Below are 15798 nucleotides of genomic sequence, written 5' to 3'. Positions count from 1 at the left end.
TTCATACTTATTTCAGGCTGCTGTTGGTTCAGTATATTTTTAGACACCATCCTATTATTTTTGTTGACCTTTTCTGTATGCAGCCTGAAAGATTTGTGTGAACACATTTTTAGAAATACGTGAAGTGTATGAATGACAAAAAATATAAAATTCACGCCTACGACCTTTAGTTGTATAACTAGTTAGGAATTGGGCATATATTCCAAGAGCTTTCATTTCTATTACATATGTGATATATAATTCCTTTTGCAGGAATAAGGCACAAATGGGCCTATGGGAAGTTAACACAAAAAGCAATGAAACCTAAAACATTATTGAAGAGAAGCTAACATGGCATAACTCTTTAATGGAAGATAATGATTAAATGAGAAAATACAGTAAGAATTCTATTGAAAGTTCAAAGCCACCAGACAATTCTGGATACAAGTAGGATTGCATAAGAATGCAATACTACTGAGACTCCCATATGTCAAAAGTTTATTGTTAATTAAGTAGCTTATTTATATTTTTAAATAACTAGCTATTATTAGGGTGCTGGGGACAGTAATTGAAAACATAAAAGCCACTGTCCCTGCTAAGGTGTTGAGGGTGGTAAGTTGCTGAAAAGGTGCCCGGTTGATTTAAAAGGAGCTGGGATCAGAATCTGCATCGGTAACAAATTTTTGCTAAATAGCAGCAAGTTCCTTTAAACACGTCTATTTGATAAGCTCAATAAGTGAATTATACTTTTTTTTTTTTCTGGAAAGAGAATCAATTCATCTTGTGTATCAGCTGTATATTATCTTAAAACAAGGTATTCTACCGTAGGGAAATCTCTGTTATTAGTAAAAGCATTGATTCTGCCTTCTGGAATGTTAATACTTTAATAATAAAAAATTGGCAGTACCAGTCCTCCAAGGAGAAAATTAATTTTAAAATAAAAGGTTGCGTGTTGGAAAATGGAAAAGAAGGCTTCAGGATTTGAAGCAGTGGAATTTTCAATGTATTAGCTGCATTTCAAACCAAAAGCCACCAAATAAGTGAACATTTTGTAGTTAATGCCTGAATGAAGAGATGTATCCTTTTATTGACTTCGCTAGGTTTTTAATGCATATTGTATTATGAAAAAGTGGAGTTAAGCTAAAATAACATTTAGAGCTTCTTTATCTTCTAGGTAGTTTATTACTTTGAGTCCCAAATGAACTGGTAATGTGGCTACTTTTTGTGGTTTTAATCATGGAAACAATTCAAAGAGTGAAAAGTCTTCAAGAAAAAAGACTAAAGCTACCGTTGATATTTTGGCAAATGATTTGCCTATAAACTGTACTTCTGTCATTTACAGGGACTTAAAAATATGCAAAATTTTCTTTGGAAATATGAACAAGGTGCTAGCTTACATTTTCATCTTCCTTCTATTTTATGCCTTATTTTATTAAAATTCTGTGTTGCTGTGCCTCTCAGCATGGGCACAAGTCAATTTTTCTCCTGTTGTGAGCCAAAATAATACCATTTAGGATGTCTGGATGTATTCTACATTCTCTGAAAGCAAGTTGAAACTTTCTAAACTTAATTTCTTCCTCCTCCCGCCCCATCCAGCCTGACAATAGTGTCGTTTGTTCCCTGTATAAGCCTTTTTACCTGTAACAGTGAGTTATATGTTTTGTGCCCTTTGTACAGTAGCGAGAGCAGTGATTTTTGTCTGTGTAATTTCTTCTTCCATCTGAACGCAGCCTGCACCTGCGCTGCTTCTGCTTTCACAATCTGTAGCCGCATGATGGGAAACAAATGGTGAAAACTGGAGAACAAGTGTTTCCAAGAACATACTTGTTGTAAAAAGCTTTATCAAATGTTTTTCCTCTTTCCCTGGTGGTAGCGTGTTTTGTTATAAGTGTTCGTGTTGGTGGATTTGACGAAGATCCTCCATCTCCTGAAGATGCCCAGCAGTGTTATCTGATGGCCTCACTCTGTTGAGTTACACCTGAGAGCTGCGTTGCCAGGGGAAAGGGTGCAGAGTTAATCTCTTCCTCCTTTCCCCTGCTTTTGGTCCATGGACAGGGTGAAAAGTAGAGTAGGAATAACATTTTGAGAAGTATGGAAAACTCTCAAACTGCAGTCAATTCTCTGTTTCAAACATTGCTTTATAAAGCAAGAATTGCTACACTTGTAAATAAACTAATAGAGGGATGTTTCATGGTCTGTCCTGAGAGAGACAACGCAGCAGATGACTGCAGAAATATCATACTGCTGGCCGCTTATTTCCTAGAAACATTGTCTAAAACTACAGTGTGAGAAGCCATCAGTGCTTCCTATTTCTTTTTTCTTTCCTGCTGTGGAGATAATAAAAAGGATAAGTTGTCTTATGGATTAATCAAAGATGTTATTTACAGATTCAGTAGTGGCAGTCATGTTTCCCTTTGCCTTTTCTGTTAATCTGTGTTTATCTTTAGGTCTTCAATAAACTCATCAGGAGATACAAATATCTGGAGAAAGCATTTGAAGATGAAATCAAAAAGGTAAAGTTGGTGGCAGTCTCCTTTTAAACATTAATAGTTTTAATCCTGTGTCTAATATAATTGCATATGTACAAATGCTGCACTTTCGTGTATTTTATTTAGCTCTGCTGGAAAAGATGATGGAATCTACAGGTGGCAGCTGTAGTCTGCAAATTTAGCTCTGTGGAAATACTGCTGGCAGCACTTGATGTAAAGTACTTCTGAATTAATGCTTCCTTTGATGGCTTTGACCAAACTCACCTTCCTATCCCACGCTTTTCTGTGCAGAACTTCAATGTGCTTTGGAGGGATATAGTTCTTAATGAGGGAAGATATTACTGTCCTGGTATAGAACCGCTCACTGTGGGTTTTTCCCACAGAATAAATGCAAATCTGCTCTGCAGAGTGTAACTCAATGTATTAGTATTAAACTGCTCCTGCATTGTGGAATGAGTCCTAGCCACAAGTTTTTGTATTTGAGGCCATAGATATGTGCAAGAAAAAGTCATCACCACTGGCAGAGTGCTCAGGATTTGCCCGTTAGACTGTAGTGGATATTTGTGGATACTGTTTTGTTTTGTGATGCTGACTTCTAAGGAGACAGGAGAAACATGGGTAGAAGTTTTTGAAAAACAAAACACAGATTTATTTTGTCTATTTTGAGCTCCTAGTAACAGATGTAAATATATTTTTCTAATGGTCTGAGTACATAATAAACACTGCTGCACTCTAAGTTAACAGGCATGCTGATAATGGCAAAACCTGTCCTGTGACTAAAATGCCATTTTTGTTAAAAGAATAAATGTGTATTTCTATATTATTTAAATGTTTGAAAGATTGCTGCGAGGGTCAAGTGAGGATAAGTCTGGAGTGTGATGCCTCACCACCACCTCTAGTGGCTGAGTAAATTTGGCTCTGATTTATACATTCTTGCTCATATAGGAAATTATTTTTGTGCTTGTGGCCAGCATGCCTATTAACTGGTGCTGATTGCTCAGTACATCATTCTAAAGACCTAAATTTACCTCTGTCGCTCCCCCAAATCTAGTGTTCTTGCTGTTAATTACTATAATCATTGACATGAGAAGCACTGACTCATAGCATTCAAGTTGCAGAGAGTGTTCAGCATATTAAGCAAATACCGTGTCAGTTCAAGCCGCCTCTTCTCTCTTCTCTGACTTGCTTGGTTTGAATCCTCTAAGTTTCTAAGAATTCTCTTGGCACACTCAGTGACAAGATGAGACTATGATTAATATATAATAATTTGACTCTTCAGCTGAGGAACAAGTGCCTCTGATGTGAAGATTAACTATATGGTAGCTTCAGAAGAAGCAATAGTTTGAGGTACAGCGTGACTGGAGTCATGCTGCTCATGTAAAGCCATTGGAAGCATCCTAGCCCTGGTAGCATGGGGCCAGAGAGGGCTTGTTCACCCTGCAGACTGCAAATCTCAATTTTATGTAGAGGCTTTTTGTATAGTTTTCAGTGTCAGATAACATCTGGTATGAGAAATCACAAGATGAGGTTTGCATCGTGGTCCTAGGCTGGGGGGTAACTTTTCCATCTGCTCTTCCATCGTCACCCTTAGTGCCGGTGCCAGTCTTGGCCTGGACTTGCGGTGTGGGTGCCAGGTGCACTCTATTCCTTGGCTAATGCAGTTTATTTGAAAATTTAGAAGTTAGGAAGGTGGTTGTGAAAGTTTGGGCCTGTGTGTTGCACCTGTGCTGTCATTGCCTCAAAAACCCTTGAGGACTGGTCGTAGTTGCCTTGTGCTTGAGGCTGAGGGAGCTGGGTTTCTTTACCTTGGAGGAGACTGAGGGGTGACCTCATTAATGTTTATAAATATATAAAGGGTGAGTGTCACAAGGATGGAGCCAGGCTCTTCTCGGTGACAAACAATGATAAGACAAGGGGCAATGGGTGCAAACTGGAACACAGGAGGTTCCACTTAAATAGGAGAAGAAACTTCTTCACAGTGAGGGTGACAGAGCCCTGGAACAGGCTGCCCAGGGTGGGTATGGAGTCTCCTACACTGGAGACATCCAAAACCCACCTAGACACATTCCTGTGTAACCTCATCTGGGTGTTCCTGCTCCAGCAGGGGGGTTGAACTAGATGAACTTTCGAGGTCCCTTCCAATCCCTGACATTCTGTGATTCTGCTTCCCTCTCTGTGTGTGGGCCTGTACTTCAGGTGGCTGTCTTCTCACTGATGAGGCTGCTGGGTTTTTAACTATTTAATACTTTAATCACTGTGTGCAGTAATGCGTGTGAGAGCAGCTGCCCATGAAAAGGGTCACAACATAGATACATTAATGTTTCTAGAAGGTGTTTCTGCACGATTTAATCGTTCAAAGACTACTGCAGTTAGGTGATGGTTAGAAAAGCCAGAGAACAACTCCTCGATGTTGTTTCATGGGTCATTGTCCCAGCAATCGTGGTTTTTCTGGTAGATTCATTAGGCAGCTAGAGCACTTGGGGGAAAATTAACTCATCTTCTGGAGTGTCACACTAAAAAAAACAAGGCCATACCAGCCTTTTCATTCTAAAGAACCAGATGGGAACCAGTGGGACTTCTCTTTAAAGAAAGACTGTCTTAGATGGCAGTATTTGTACAAGTATTTGCTTTATATCTTCTAGCTCATAATTTTGTCATTTTGTCATGATTATATTTTGTTGTTATTATTTCCCAGAATCTTTCCCTTTCGTGTGTGCTTCCAGCTTTCAAATGTTTTATTTCTTAATTCTCTCCCCACAAGATTGCAAATTATTCTTCTAGTGACATACGCAAACCTTACATCTACATTTTTACATCTAAATTGTTTCATGCACGCAATTTTGATAGAAGACAAGGATTTTTAAGTGCATTACTCACCTACTGTTTTTTAATATAGGCAGTTTACGTTTGCATGAGTGCTGCCCAGTTGTCATGGTTTAACCCGAGCTAGCAATACAACCATGATAGCTGCTACTCACCCCCCTATGCCCCAGACAGGGGAGCGAATTGAAAGGGAAGGGAGAAATTTGGGTTTAGATAAACACAGTTTAATAAAATAACGAAATACTAATACACTACTAGTAAATATATATGTATATATAAAATAGAAATAGACTATAAAATAAAAGATACTCAATGTATCTCGTCACAAACTCCATCCACACTGAGCAGCCAGTTCCAGGAAGCAGCACCTGGTCTCAACAACTGATCCCGGAGAGAGGAAAGAGGAAAAAAGGCAGGAAAGGCCAAACTAAACGCCTTGAACAGAACCCTCCCAAAACGTCCTGGCTCTGACAAAAGAGACTGAAGAAGGTGAAGAAACAAGAGAGCGACTCAAAGATCCCAACTCTCCTTAAATAGGAAGCAAGACGCTAATGGGATGGAATCCTCTTATTGATCAGTCAGGATGTCAGTCAAGCTCTGCCCCATCCATGATCCATGTCCCTCTTCCTCAATGCCTCACACCTGTGCGCAGAGCACTCAGAGTGTCCCTGGCTCTCAGACCAGAACAATAAAAACATTAACTCTGTACTGGGGTGTTATCTCTTGTTCTCAAACTAAGTCCAAATAATGAGTGTGCTAGCTATGAAAAAGAAAGGTTTCTAACTGCATGAAGAAAATTAACTCATTTTCAGTGAAACCAGCACAGCAGCGTGCCTGCATAGACCGATGACAACATTTTGCAATCATTTGAGTAAAATTCTCAGTTCCAAATTTTTGTTCATCTTTCTTACATGCCTATTTCTGCCCAGGTCAGTGGGTGAACCATGCAGCATTATTTGTCTGTGTAGTATTTTTGTGAGCCTAAGGAGCATTCTGTATAGGTTTTTTATTTAAAAAATTGGGATAAAGTGCAGATAAGTATGTTTTTGGTCTTAACAGTAGTAAATATTACTGAGTCATATGAGGGCATGTGAAGTACTGGGAGATGTCATGAGATCCTTTGTTCATATTCCTGTTTTCCTAATGGAAGAACTCTAAAGCTGAAAATTATGAAATAAGAGGAGCCTAACATTCTGAGATCAAATGGGGAGTAAACAGCGATGCTTTAAGTCAGCTAAATGAAAGGCAAGAATCAGTCAGTGGGTATCTGTTATTTCTACTGCTTTCTCCAGTGCTGACAGTTCAGTGCTGTCTACAGATGTGACAGACTGTCAGATGCTAAAGCAACAGACCACTTCAGATAATCAAGATATAAAAAGGCACCACACTCCCTGTGTAGATGAAATTCCTTAATATTCACTCTTAAGGCTTCCAGATTGCAAGAGGGAGAGCAGAAGCACTTGTTTTTCTAGTATGCTTTTTAATGTTGCATGCATGTCTTTACTTGGGCCTATCTTTTATGCCCAGAATTTGTGCCTAAAAGACTTTTCTTTTAAAGACAAAAATAGCATGGAACAGCACATTAAGTCTGGTCTTGTGCTTATTAGGCATTCTGAACTCCCACTTAAATACTTGGGGGCTCTTATAGCTATGATAGAAATACAAAATTGTGAGCCAGAACTGCGCATTTTATGCCTGGAATCAGCTTGTATCTGTAACAAAAGCAGTAATGGCAGCGCTTGGCTCACAGCAGGGAAGCATCGGCTGGGAGAACTTTCTGTGGGTGGTTTGGTACTATTCTGAAGTGACTTGAACATTTTGTTACTTCCCTGCTGAGGTTTGTAATTGTGACGGTAAAAGAAGAGCTCTTAAAGTAATCGCCAATAAAAATCTGAAGCGACAGCTTCGAACTGAACATTTTGTTCTTTTTGATGGTTTCTAAATGGGTTTATTAGAGGTTTTGTCTTTTTCCTATCATTCAGTCTCCCCCTAAATTAGCCTATGTTTCACAGTTGCTTGAAATATAGAATAATACCCTTGAAGAGCATAAAATGATATATTTAAGTTTATTGGAGAGTTTTTTTTAAAAATATTAGTAAAATTATGCAGTAACACTATCAGCACTTTAAGCAGTAGGAGATGGGTAGAAGACCAGGTTCTTGCTCAAAACATACTGCAGTGGTGTACTGTTCAAGAACACCCTAGTTCAGATTCATTCCAAGAGACCTGCAAGAAGCACATTTCAAAGGAAAGGGAAGAGGACGAGACTGTGAACTTCACAGACACATCGTCTCAAACCTTGCAAAACATTTGGACAAAAACAGATTTCTTGAAACAAGAGTCAATAAATGTTTGGATGTTGTCTTAGGATCCTTCTCTACCTTGAACTGCATTACCCTGGTCTTGCAGCTGCATTTACTGCTGTTGTTGCTTTCATGACTCAAGTCTGACATAAATGGGTATAACTGTTCATGATTTATTAATTACTGACAAAACCCTAGGGAGGTTGCAGCTCAGAAGTATGCCAAAAACCTGGTTTGTCACGTTACGGTAGTCAGTGGGACCACTTTCTAATCAAAATGCTCATCTGTTGCTTATATGGGAGCAGAAGGAAAAAGAGTCAAGGAGGCTACACAGAAACCTAAAGCTGTTTTCTCTTTTCTTGTGCAGATCTCATTTTGATACAGTGTTGTTGATAAGGCTTGTATAGAGAAAGCTTTAATTCCCCAGGCCTCCATTTTATGCTAGGCTTATACCGAAATACTGTAAAAATGTTTTCAGTCTTCCTATTAAATGTGGCCCTGGAGTTCCTTTACTTGCACCATTATATATACCAGCTAATTGCTGCATTTGGAAGTACAGTACACCACTTGTTTCTCAGCCATATGTTTAGAAATAATAACTCCATTAATCTGCATCCCAAATTTCCTTACATTTTTGGTTGTGAGTCACAGTTTGTTGAAATAAAATTGCACCTGGAGATCTTACATTTTTTTATTTTAAGCTAAAACTGCATGTTGCAATCATTTGGCTGAAGCTCACTTAAAAATCACTAAATGATTTGACTGTGGTTGAATCATTCAGGCCTGTGTAAGCTGTAATTTAAAGCTGATGTTATTATGTAAGTACTACCATATGAATGAGGGGTTTTTTCAGTTCTGTTCACTGATACAGAGCAGAGCTATTCATAAAACACTGCATGAGTTTTAATAATTTACTTCATTAGTTATCCGGATTTTAAAAATGTCACTGCATTCAGAGCGATTTACAGTTAGTGGTAAGCTGCTTAGATGTCTTGGAGAGGAGCTCTCACTGTCTTTGGTAATGAACAAGCACAGGGACATGTCTGATATTCTGTCCCTTTCTACAAGTAGGTTTTGGTAATTAAAAAATACCCTTAATTTGGAGACTGGGTGGGAATTTTCCATCAGAATGGGCTGCTCTGCTTTGATTGCATCTATTGCTCATTTGGAGAAGGAAAAAGGGTGTCATGACAGCAGAAGGTAGCTGAATAACGCTCTGGTAGCTGAAGGAAATGAGAATTCCTTTTCAACTCAGACATGGATGTCTGCAGATTTTTTTTTTTCCCTGATGGTCAGTTTGTAAGCCAGCTTCTGATGGAGTCAGCAGCTTTTTGCAATGAATGAAGCCGCCCTTTGCTCTCTAACCTCCTTTTTCCCATCAGCCATACTGTGATTGCTAACAACACGTTAAGAAAATGTTACTGTTAACAGTAATGCTATCAACAAAATCTTGTTTTCGCGGAACTTCTTTCCCGATGTAAAGGAAAAGAGATGTATTGTGCTGCATCAATACACTTTCAAGTCATTTGTTTTATTTTAACATGAAATTAAGATATATAAATAGACTCAGTTGCTGGTTTCAGACTTGAAGAGGTAAATGCGTAGTTCAGATTTTCTAGTGCTTAAGATGGAGAGGTTTGTAATTTTTTCTCAGGCTGGTTGTTTCCTCTTGTAATTAGTAGTGGCAATGGCAAAGGTCTTAGAGCAGCTTTTGTTCCTGTCTGTCCTTTGCCAGCTGCATCAAGAATGTCTGAACTTGAAATATATTTCTTATTTTAGCCAATAGAAAATCTGTTGTAATTGCACTCTGTTCCCTTCCCCAAAAGGAAAACAGGAAACTTTCTCATCCTTTTATTGTTCACATGAGTAATAGTTTTTGCACGCTAGAAAAGGAACTGTGACTGTGTGGGGCTTAGTCTGGTCTGAAGATGTGCAGGCGCCTGTCGGCCTGTTGAAATCAGCAGGTCTGTGATCCTGTAATTTCTGTGGGTCTCAAGCCTTTAGCGAGCACTTTTATTTTTAGACATATATCTGTATATTTGGAGAAGACAGGCCTCGTCTCCCTGAGTAAGGCTGTATTGCACATGCTTGCATCCTTATGCAAAGTGAAATTTTAAGTGATCAGTGAAATGGCACTGCCATGCTTCAGGACAGATTTTGACGTGATTGCTATTAATTATAGTGGGACTTGTTGAGAAATAAGAAATTAAACTGTCTGCTAATATTCATCTCTACCTGTTATTATTGCCTATGGCTCAAATATATCTTTTTTTTTTTTTCTTTCTTGTCTGATCCACAGCTTCTGCTGTTTCTTAAAGCCTTCACTGAGACAGAACAGACAAAGCTGGCAATGCTTTCTGGCATCCTGTTAGCCAACGGGACTCTTCCTGCTACAATTTTAACAAGCCTCTTCACTGACAACATAGTCAAAGAAGGTAATGTTCTATACAATCTTTTTTTTTCTTACTTTATCTTGTATTTTATTGCAACATATTTTGTACATTGGAAGCCTTCAACTGTGCAACAGAAATCAGTATTTTAAAGCAGAAGCCTATACAGACAGCAACAACCAACATACTTTGTGAACTCTAATAAGAGGGCAGTCAAACATAGGAAAAAAAGCAACAAAACCAAAAGTAAATCCTAAAGGATTTGTGTTTTCTGGAAGTTATACGCATGTGTGCAGAATTGTAAAATATATGCATTATAGTGGTACTACAAAAGTGTGAACTGTAACATCTGTTCCTGATATATGCCTACTAGCGTTTTTTCAAGTGTTGCAAATATCTTGTGCATTTGAGTGTGAAGAGGGACAGAGAGCACATGCAGGCCAGCTGGGTATTGCAGAAGGTAAAAAAGGATTCAAGCCCCCATTTTGCCTTCATACCAGTAGTGATCAGTGTTTGATACACTTTCCCATGGATTTGTATTTACCACATAATGAGTAACTGTTCTTTCAGTCTTACGGTATAATGCTTTTTTGAGATGATTTTTTTTTTTGAGGGTTTTTCTTTAGTTAGTTAGTTATAGCTACCTTGGAGTCCTGATTTTTCCAGTGTCTTTCTCCACTAGTTACTGACTACCTGGGATAATTGCAAATGCACCGTCACTGTCGAACAGGTTTTCATGAAATCTTTTTGATTTTGTTAAAGAGCTATATATTAGCTAAAATGTATTCTAACTTTCATTTAAGAAAAGAAGTGTTCTAACTTCATATTGTCATTTGCAGCATGCTAACCATTACATTTGTTTTCTAAATGCTGCAGAAAGAAAAGCCACAGCTGCAGCTTTGCTCTGTCATCACCCACAGCTTTCGGAATCAGAATTTAACTGGGAGAAAATTCAAACAAAAGCACTAATCCATGTCTTAGGGTGATGGCCTGCAGTGTTTTTAAATCAGAGTCTATTATGGGTCTGGTTATGGGAAGACAAGAGGCATCTGTTACCTCAAAATTTTAAAACGCACGTAATTTGTTATATTTTAAGTTTAACATTAAAAGAACACAATTGTTATATACAGATCCTAGAACAAATTGTATTTGCATTATACACTTATGTTTCTAGGCGCTCTAAACCTTTGTCAGGAGCTTACATATACTGTTGATTCTGGGTTTATCTATACTAAAATGTACCTGTGTCACATTTCAGGAAAAGATTGTTCAATCAGTGTTCTGGAATAGATCTTTTATGGAAGAATAATTAAAGATGCAAAGATAAATGAAAAACGGAAAAAAGATTAAGGCTTAAAACAGGTAGATCATATAAAAATAAGCTTTATACTTTGATTTACAAAAATCAATACTGCAGGCAAGTGAGGTTAAAATACACAAGGAAAAAATTATCTGAAGGAACAGTTGATCAGCATGGCAATTGTAACGTTGGCAAAGAACTGGTTGAAAGAGAGAGAGGACAGATAGTGCTAATAGGAGATCCATCAAGTTTGGGGACAAATACCTAATTTATTTTAGGATTACCCTTTTTTCAGTGTTGCCATTACTTTTATTGTGATGTATAGATGGGAAAAAAATGTCTTTTGGGGATAGCTGACGTATTTCTACCAGAGACACAGAAAGGTCTAGGCAGCGGTGAAACCTCAGCAGGGTTATGTGTGCCCTTATTGTCACCCATGCTGAAAAACTAGTGCAAATGCAAAGAACGGTTAATGGGGTTAATCAATAAAATGAATGGCTGAAGCAGCTTTCTGCAAATAGGGGGAAAAGAAAAAAAAAAAAAAAACGGAAAAATATAAGAGCTGCTTAAAGGAAAAGGCAGTGGCAGCACATGAGTAGAGCGTAAGAAGTGGCTGACGATAAATTTGGACTGTAAATTAGAAGTTTGAAAACGTGTGGGTAGGGAAGCTGTAGAACAACCTCCCTCTTTGTACAGGCATAAAATTTGTTTTGTTTTAAGCTAAAACTTGAAAAAGGGTTTAGGATATGGCTATTGGGGACAGTGCTTGGTGACAGAGACCAGAGTGTTCCACTCAGTTTTGGTATTGAATTTATGAGCATGTCGGATATGCTGACCTGTTCTTGCAGGTTTAGCAGTTACAGGTGGGCATTACACCTAGGTCTGCTGTTGGTAGACCAGTCTTTGTCAGTCTTGACTAGTCAGCCAACACTACTTCTGATGGCTGCATCCTGCTGGTTGCACTTGGAACCTGCTGTACAACATGTGAAAAAAGCCCAAAGTAATATTTGTAGACCTCTCTTGCATGGCATTGTGCACCTATAGTTCCATATGGTGCTTCTGTAAGAGCTGTGCCTTATGACTAAGCTCTTGCAATAAGGTTGCCAAAACTGTCGTAACAGTCAAGATCTGTAATGAATGTTAATGAAGCTTAACGCTGCTCTGTGAACAGTCTTTTCTGTTCTTGTTTGATGACTCATTTAGCCAGTGTATCCTAGAAATAAGAAGAATGGATCTCTATCTATAAAGTGGCTAAGAATGACAAAGCTGCTTCCTACCAGTAGGTCTCATCTAGCTCTTGCAGCTTCAGGACTGTTTGGGAGTGAAGCAGAAAATTATGATGACCGGCTGTAGTGTAGTATGGTATACCGGTATCATTATCCTCACCCTCAGTGTCACTGTAAATCTTGAGATGAGTGTAGTATGGAGAAGTGTAGCTGGCCTAGAGGGGACCTTCCTCAAGGGTGAGCTGGGTCTCCCAGACCTTGCAGGTTCCTCCAGCTCTCCACAGTCGCCACTTGCAGCTGAGATGCCGGAGCAGAGCTCCAGGAACCATTGCTGCTCCAGGAACATGAGCCGGGGGGAAACAGGAGGTGTGGGGCTAATGGCGTGTTAGCTCCCCCGGGAAAGCTACAGCTAGGGGAAGAAGAGTTCTTTCGATCCAATGCAGAAAATATTAAGTTGTGCCTTGAGGAAGGAATTTTTAATTTAAAATAGCATTTGCGCCTGGTTCTACCAGCTACTAGGAGGACAGGGTACAATCAGTTACCTTGAAGCTGCAAAGTTATTTAACCCTATTCCAGGGCTTCCTAAATGCTGTTTGAATATATGGGGTTTTTTTTTCAGTTCTTATTTCTGATTATTCTTTGTTATTTTGTGCCTTCATTTCCTGATTTAACACAATTTTTCCTTTTGCATTGGACTTAGTCTGTAAATTGGGGAGGGTAGGAAAAACAACTGCAAAGAAAATCTTTGAGCAGTTGAATAGTGGTGGGCAATCCAGGATGAAAAGATTTTTCAAACAATCTAGCATACTTCAGAAAAATAATACTGGATTAAAGAAAAAAAAATAGCATTTCATCTCTCCGTGTTTGGTCCTGTTGTCATAAATGTATTTCCATTCCTTGTTCTTGTAACCATTTTGTAACCTTATACTTCTTATAACCATCTCTAATTCATGTTGAAAAGTGCTGAAGCATGGTTTTGTGTTTTTTCTCAAACAGGGATTGCAGCCTCTTTTGCTGTAAAGCTTTTTAAAGCATGGATGGCAGAGAAAGATGCCAATTCTGTTACCTCTGCTTTAAGAAAAGCCAACCTCGATAAGAGATTGCTAGTAAGTACAACGTATTTTCAACAAGAAGGAAATAAAATGCAGATGGTAGTCTGCTGTAAGCCTGTTAACTCCCCATCAGACTGACTTAAATTTTTAAAATATTTTGAATCACAGCAGTATTGTTATGGCTGTAGCATTGATACAGGTTCAGGAATATTAAATACCACATGTTTTTACATTCTGTCTCTATTTTTTCTATAGCTAAATGCCTTCTGAGAGACTACATATATAGGGATTGGGAGTTAATTAAATAGGATTTTTTCTAACCACTGCTAACAAAACACACACCACTTGCAACTGTCTATGAGGACTTGTGGTTCTTTTGAGACATGTTTTACTTTTGTAAATAATAAAGTATAAAGGGTTGTGATTATAATATACGTTCCAAAGCGACAGTGTTTAAATAGTATAGCAAAAGCACAGTAAGCTCATTTTCTGCAGCAATAGCCATCTGGGCAGCATAACTGGTCCTGCAGTGGTGCCAGCAGACCTGGTAGCAGCAATGCAGGAAGGCTGTCAGCCTTTGGACTCGAAACCTGTGTTCTGGGTTTGTAGCAGTGGCCTGAGCTGTTTAGAGGATATATGAATATGCAGCAGTGTTGTGTGCCGTTCTCTCACAGTGTCTTTCTGAAGATCAATAGGGCTTTTTTTTTTTAATCCTCAAAAAGATTGCTGCTGTGATAATCCAGTCAAGTGTGCTACATCCTGTGTAGCGCTGCCTGGAGAATTTCAGCAGCATTTCCTGTTTCTACCTCTATAATTTATGATTCGGCAAGAATCTTTCAGAAGTGAAGCAACCTCGCCACCCCTTCATCTCTTCAATTTGTATTTGATTCGAAGAGTCCAAGTCATAAGTAATTTGCGATAAAGCTGTGAAATGGGCTAATTACACTGTTTATTAGAGAGGGGGAAGAAAAGCAAACTGCGTCTTATTTCTGTTTCAAACTTGACTGACTTAAACTTTCAGCTGTTGGCTTTCATTATGCTGCTATATTAAACAACTATAATGTATCAGATAATGTTGCCTAGCATAGCTGTCTTCGTGAAAGTTTCTTCTTAATCTCATTTTCAGTAAGGAAACAGATTGAGGATCTCTGGCTTCTTTGTAAAAAAAGTGTTATCTATCCCACAAGTCATTGTTAGACAGCAAGAACTGGATGGTAGGCAAGTGCTGTGGATTCATTACCAAGATGGGGCATTTGCTGTAGCAATTTTTAAGAATCATTATAACTTTTCTAAGTAGCTGGACTTTCATAAATCATAGGTTGATGGTGTCTTTGAGTCAGAAATGCCTACAGGAGTTAATGTTAACAGTACATAGTGGCTTTTGAGATGTTTGTTGAATGATGCATTAGTGGTAATGGTTGCTCAGCAGAGTAGCGACATCAGGCCAGGGTGCCATATGTGTATTGCTAAGCGTATTTTTCTTAAGGACACACTGGGAGGGCTTGGTAAGTGTGCTTTGCGTATAATGGCTTTACGATCTATTCTTTTGTACTTTCCCTGCAAAACTCTTGGAATCTGGAAAAGGTGTATTTTCTCTGTTTTGAGCGACATCTTAGGGTCACAGGTCTTCATAAGTACATGCATTTCATGTGGAGAGGGTGTTAGGCTTTTTTCATAACTGACCATCGTTTTGCCTTCCACTTTAATGAAACAACATTATGAACAAAGTGTTGACTTTTCCAGTGTTAACAGAAGCATTGAATTGTTTAAGTGCAGTACCAGGTGATTCCCATTGTTCATTCTTAAAAAATGTTCCTTCCATTCTGTCAAGAGTCACAGTTGGTTATTTATTTAACAGTGAGCATTTCTGTCTTTTTAGGAACTATTTCCAGCCAACCGGCAGAATGTGGACCATTTTGCCAAGTATTTTACTGAAGCAGGTCTAAAAGAGCTCTCAGATTTCCTTAGAGTTCAGCAGTCACTGGGGACTCGTAAAGAACTTCAGAAAGAGCTACAAGAACGTCTCTCTCAGGAATGCCCAATTAAAGAGGTAAAGAGTGGGTTTTTTTACAACTTCTGTTTATATGAATATAGTGAAAGACTTGAATCAACAGTAGGTACAGAGGAACAGATATGAGCACCTCATAGTTTTCCTGCTTTTCTTAAAATTATTTTAATTTATTCATCAGTTCACCCTGTCCTTAAGAATAAAGCAACAAAACATCCTCTGGATTTA

General features: G+C 38.5%; 1 protein-coding gene across 1 annotated transcript in view; it reads left to right on the top strand.

Moving 5' to 3' along the window:
* Positions 1-15798, top strand: part of BZW2 (basic leucine zipper and W2 domains 2) — a 56401-nt gene that overhangs the window by 27555 nt on the left and 13048 nt on the right. Inside the window, exons 5-8 of the mRNA XM_082044245.1 lie at positions 2427-2492; positions 9894-10029; positions 13507-13616; positions 15442-15612. Coding sequence (XP_081900371.1) covers positions 2427-2492; positions 9894-10029; positions 13507-13616; positions 15442-15612 — 483 coding nt within the window. The remainder of the gene's footprint in view (positions 1-2426; positions 2493-9893; positions 10030-13506; positions 13617-15441; positions 15613-15798) is intronic.

The sequence above is a fragment of the Streptopelia decaocto genome (assembly GCF_964273445.1).
Source record: "Streptopelia decaocto genome assembly, chromosome: 2".
Lineage (NCBI taxonomy): Eukaryota > Metazoa > Chordata > Aves > Columbiformes > Columbidae > Streptopelia > Streptopelia decaocto.
This window is presented reverse-complemented; position numbering and strand designations above follow the sequence as displayed.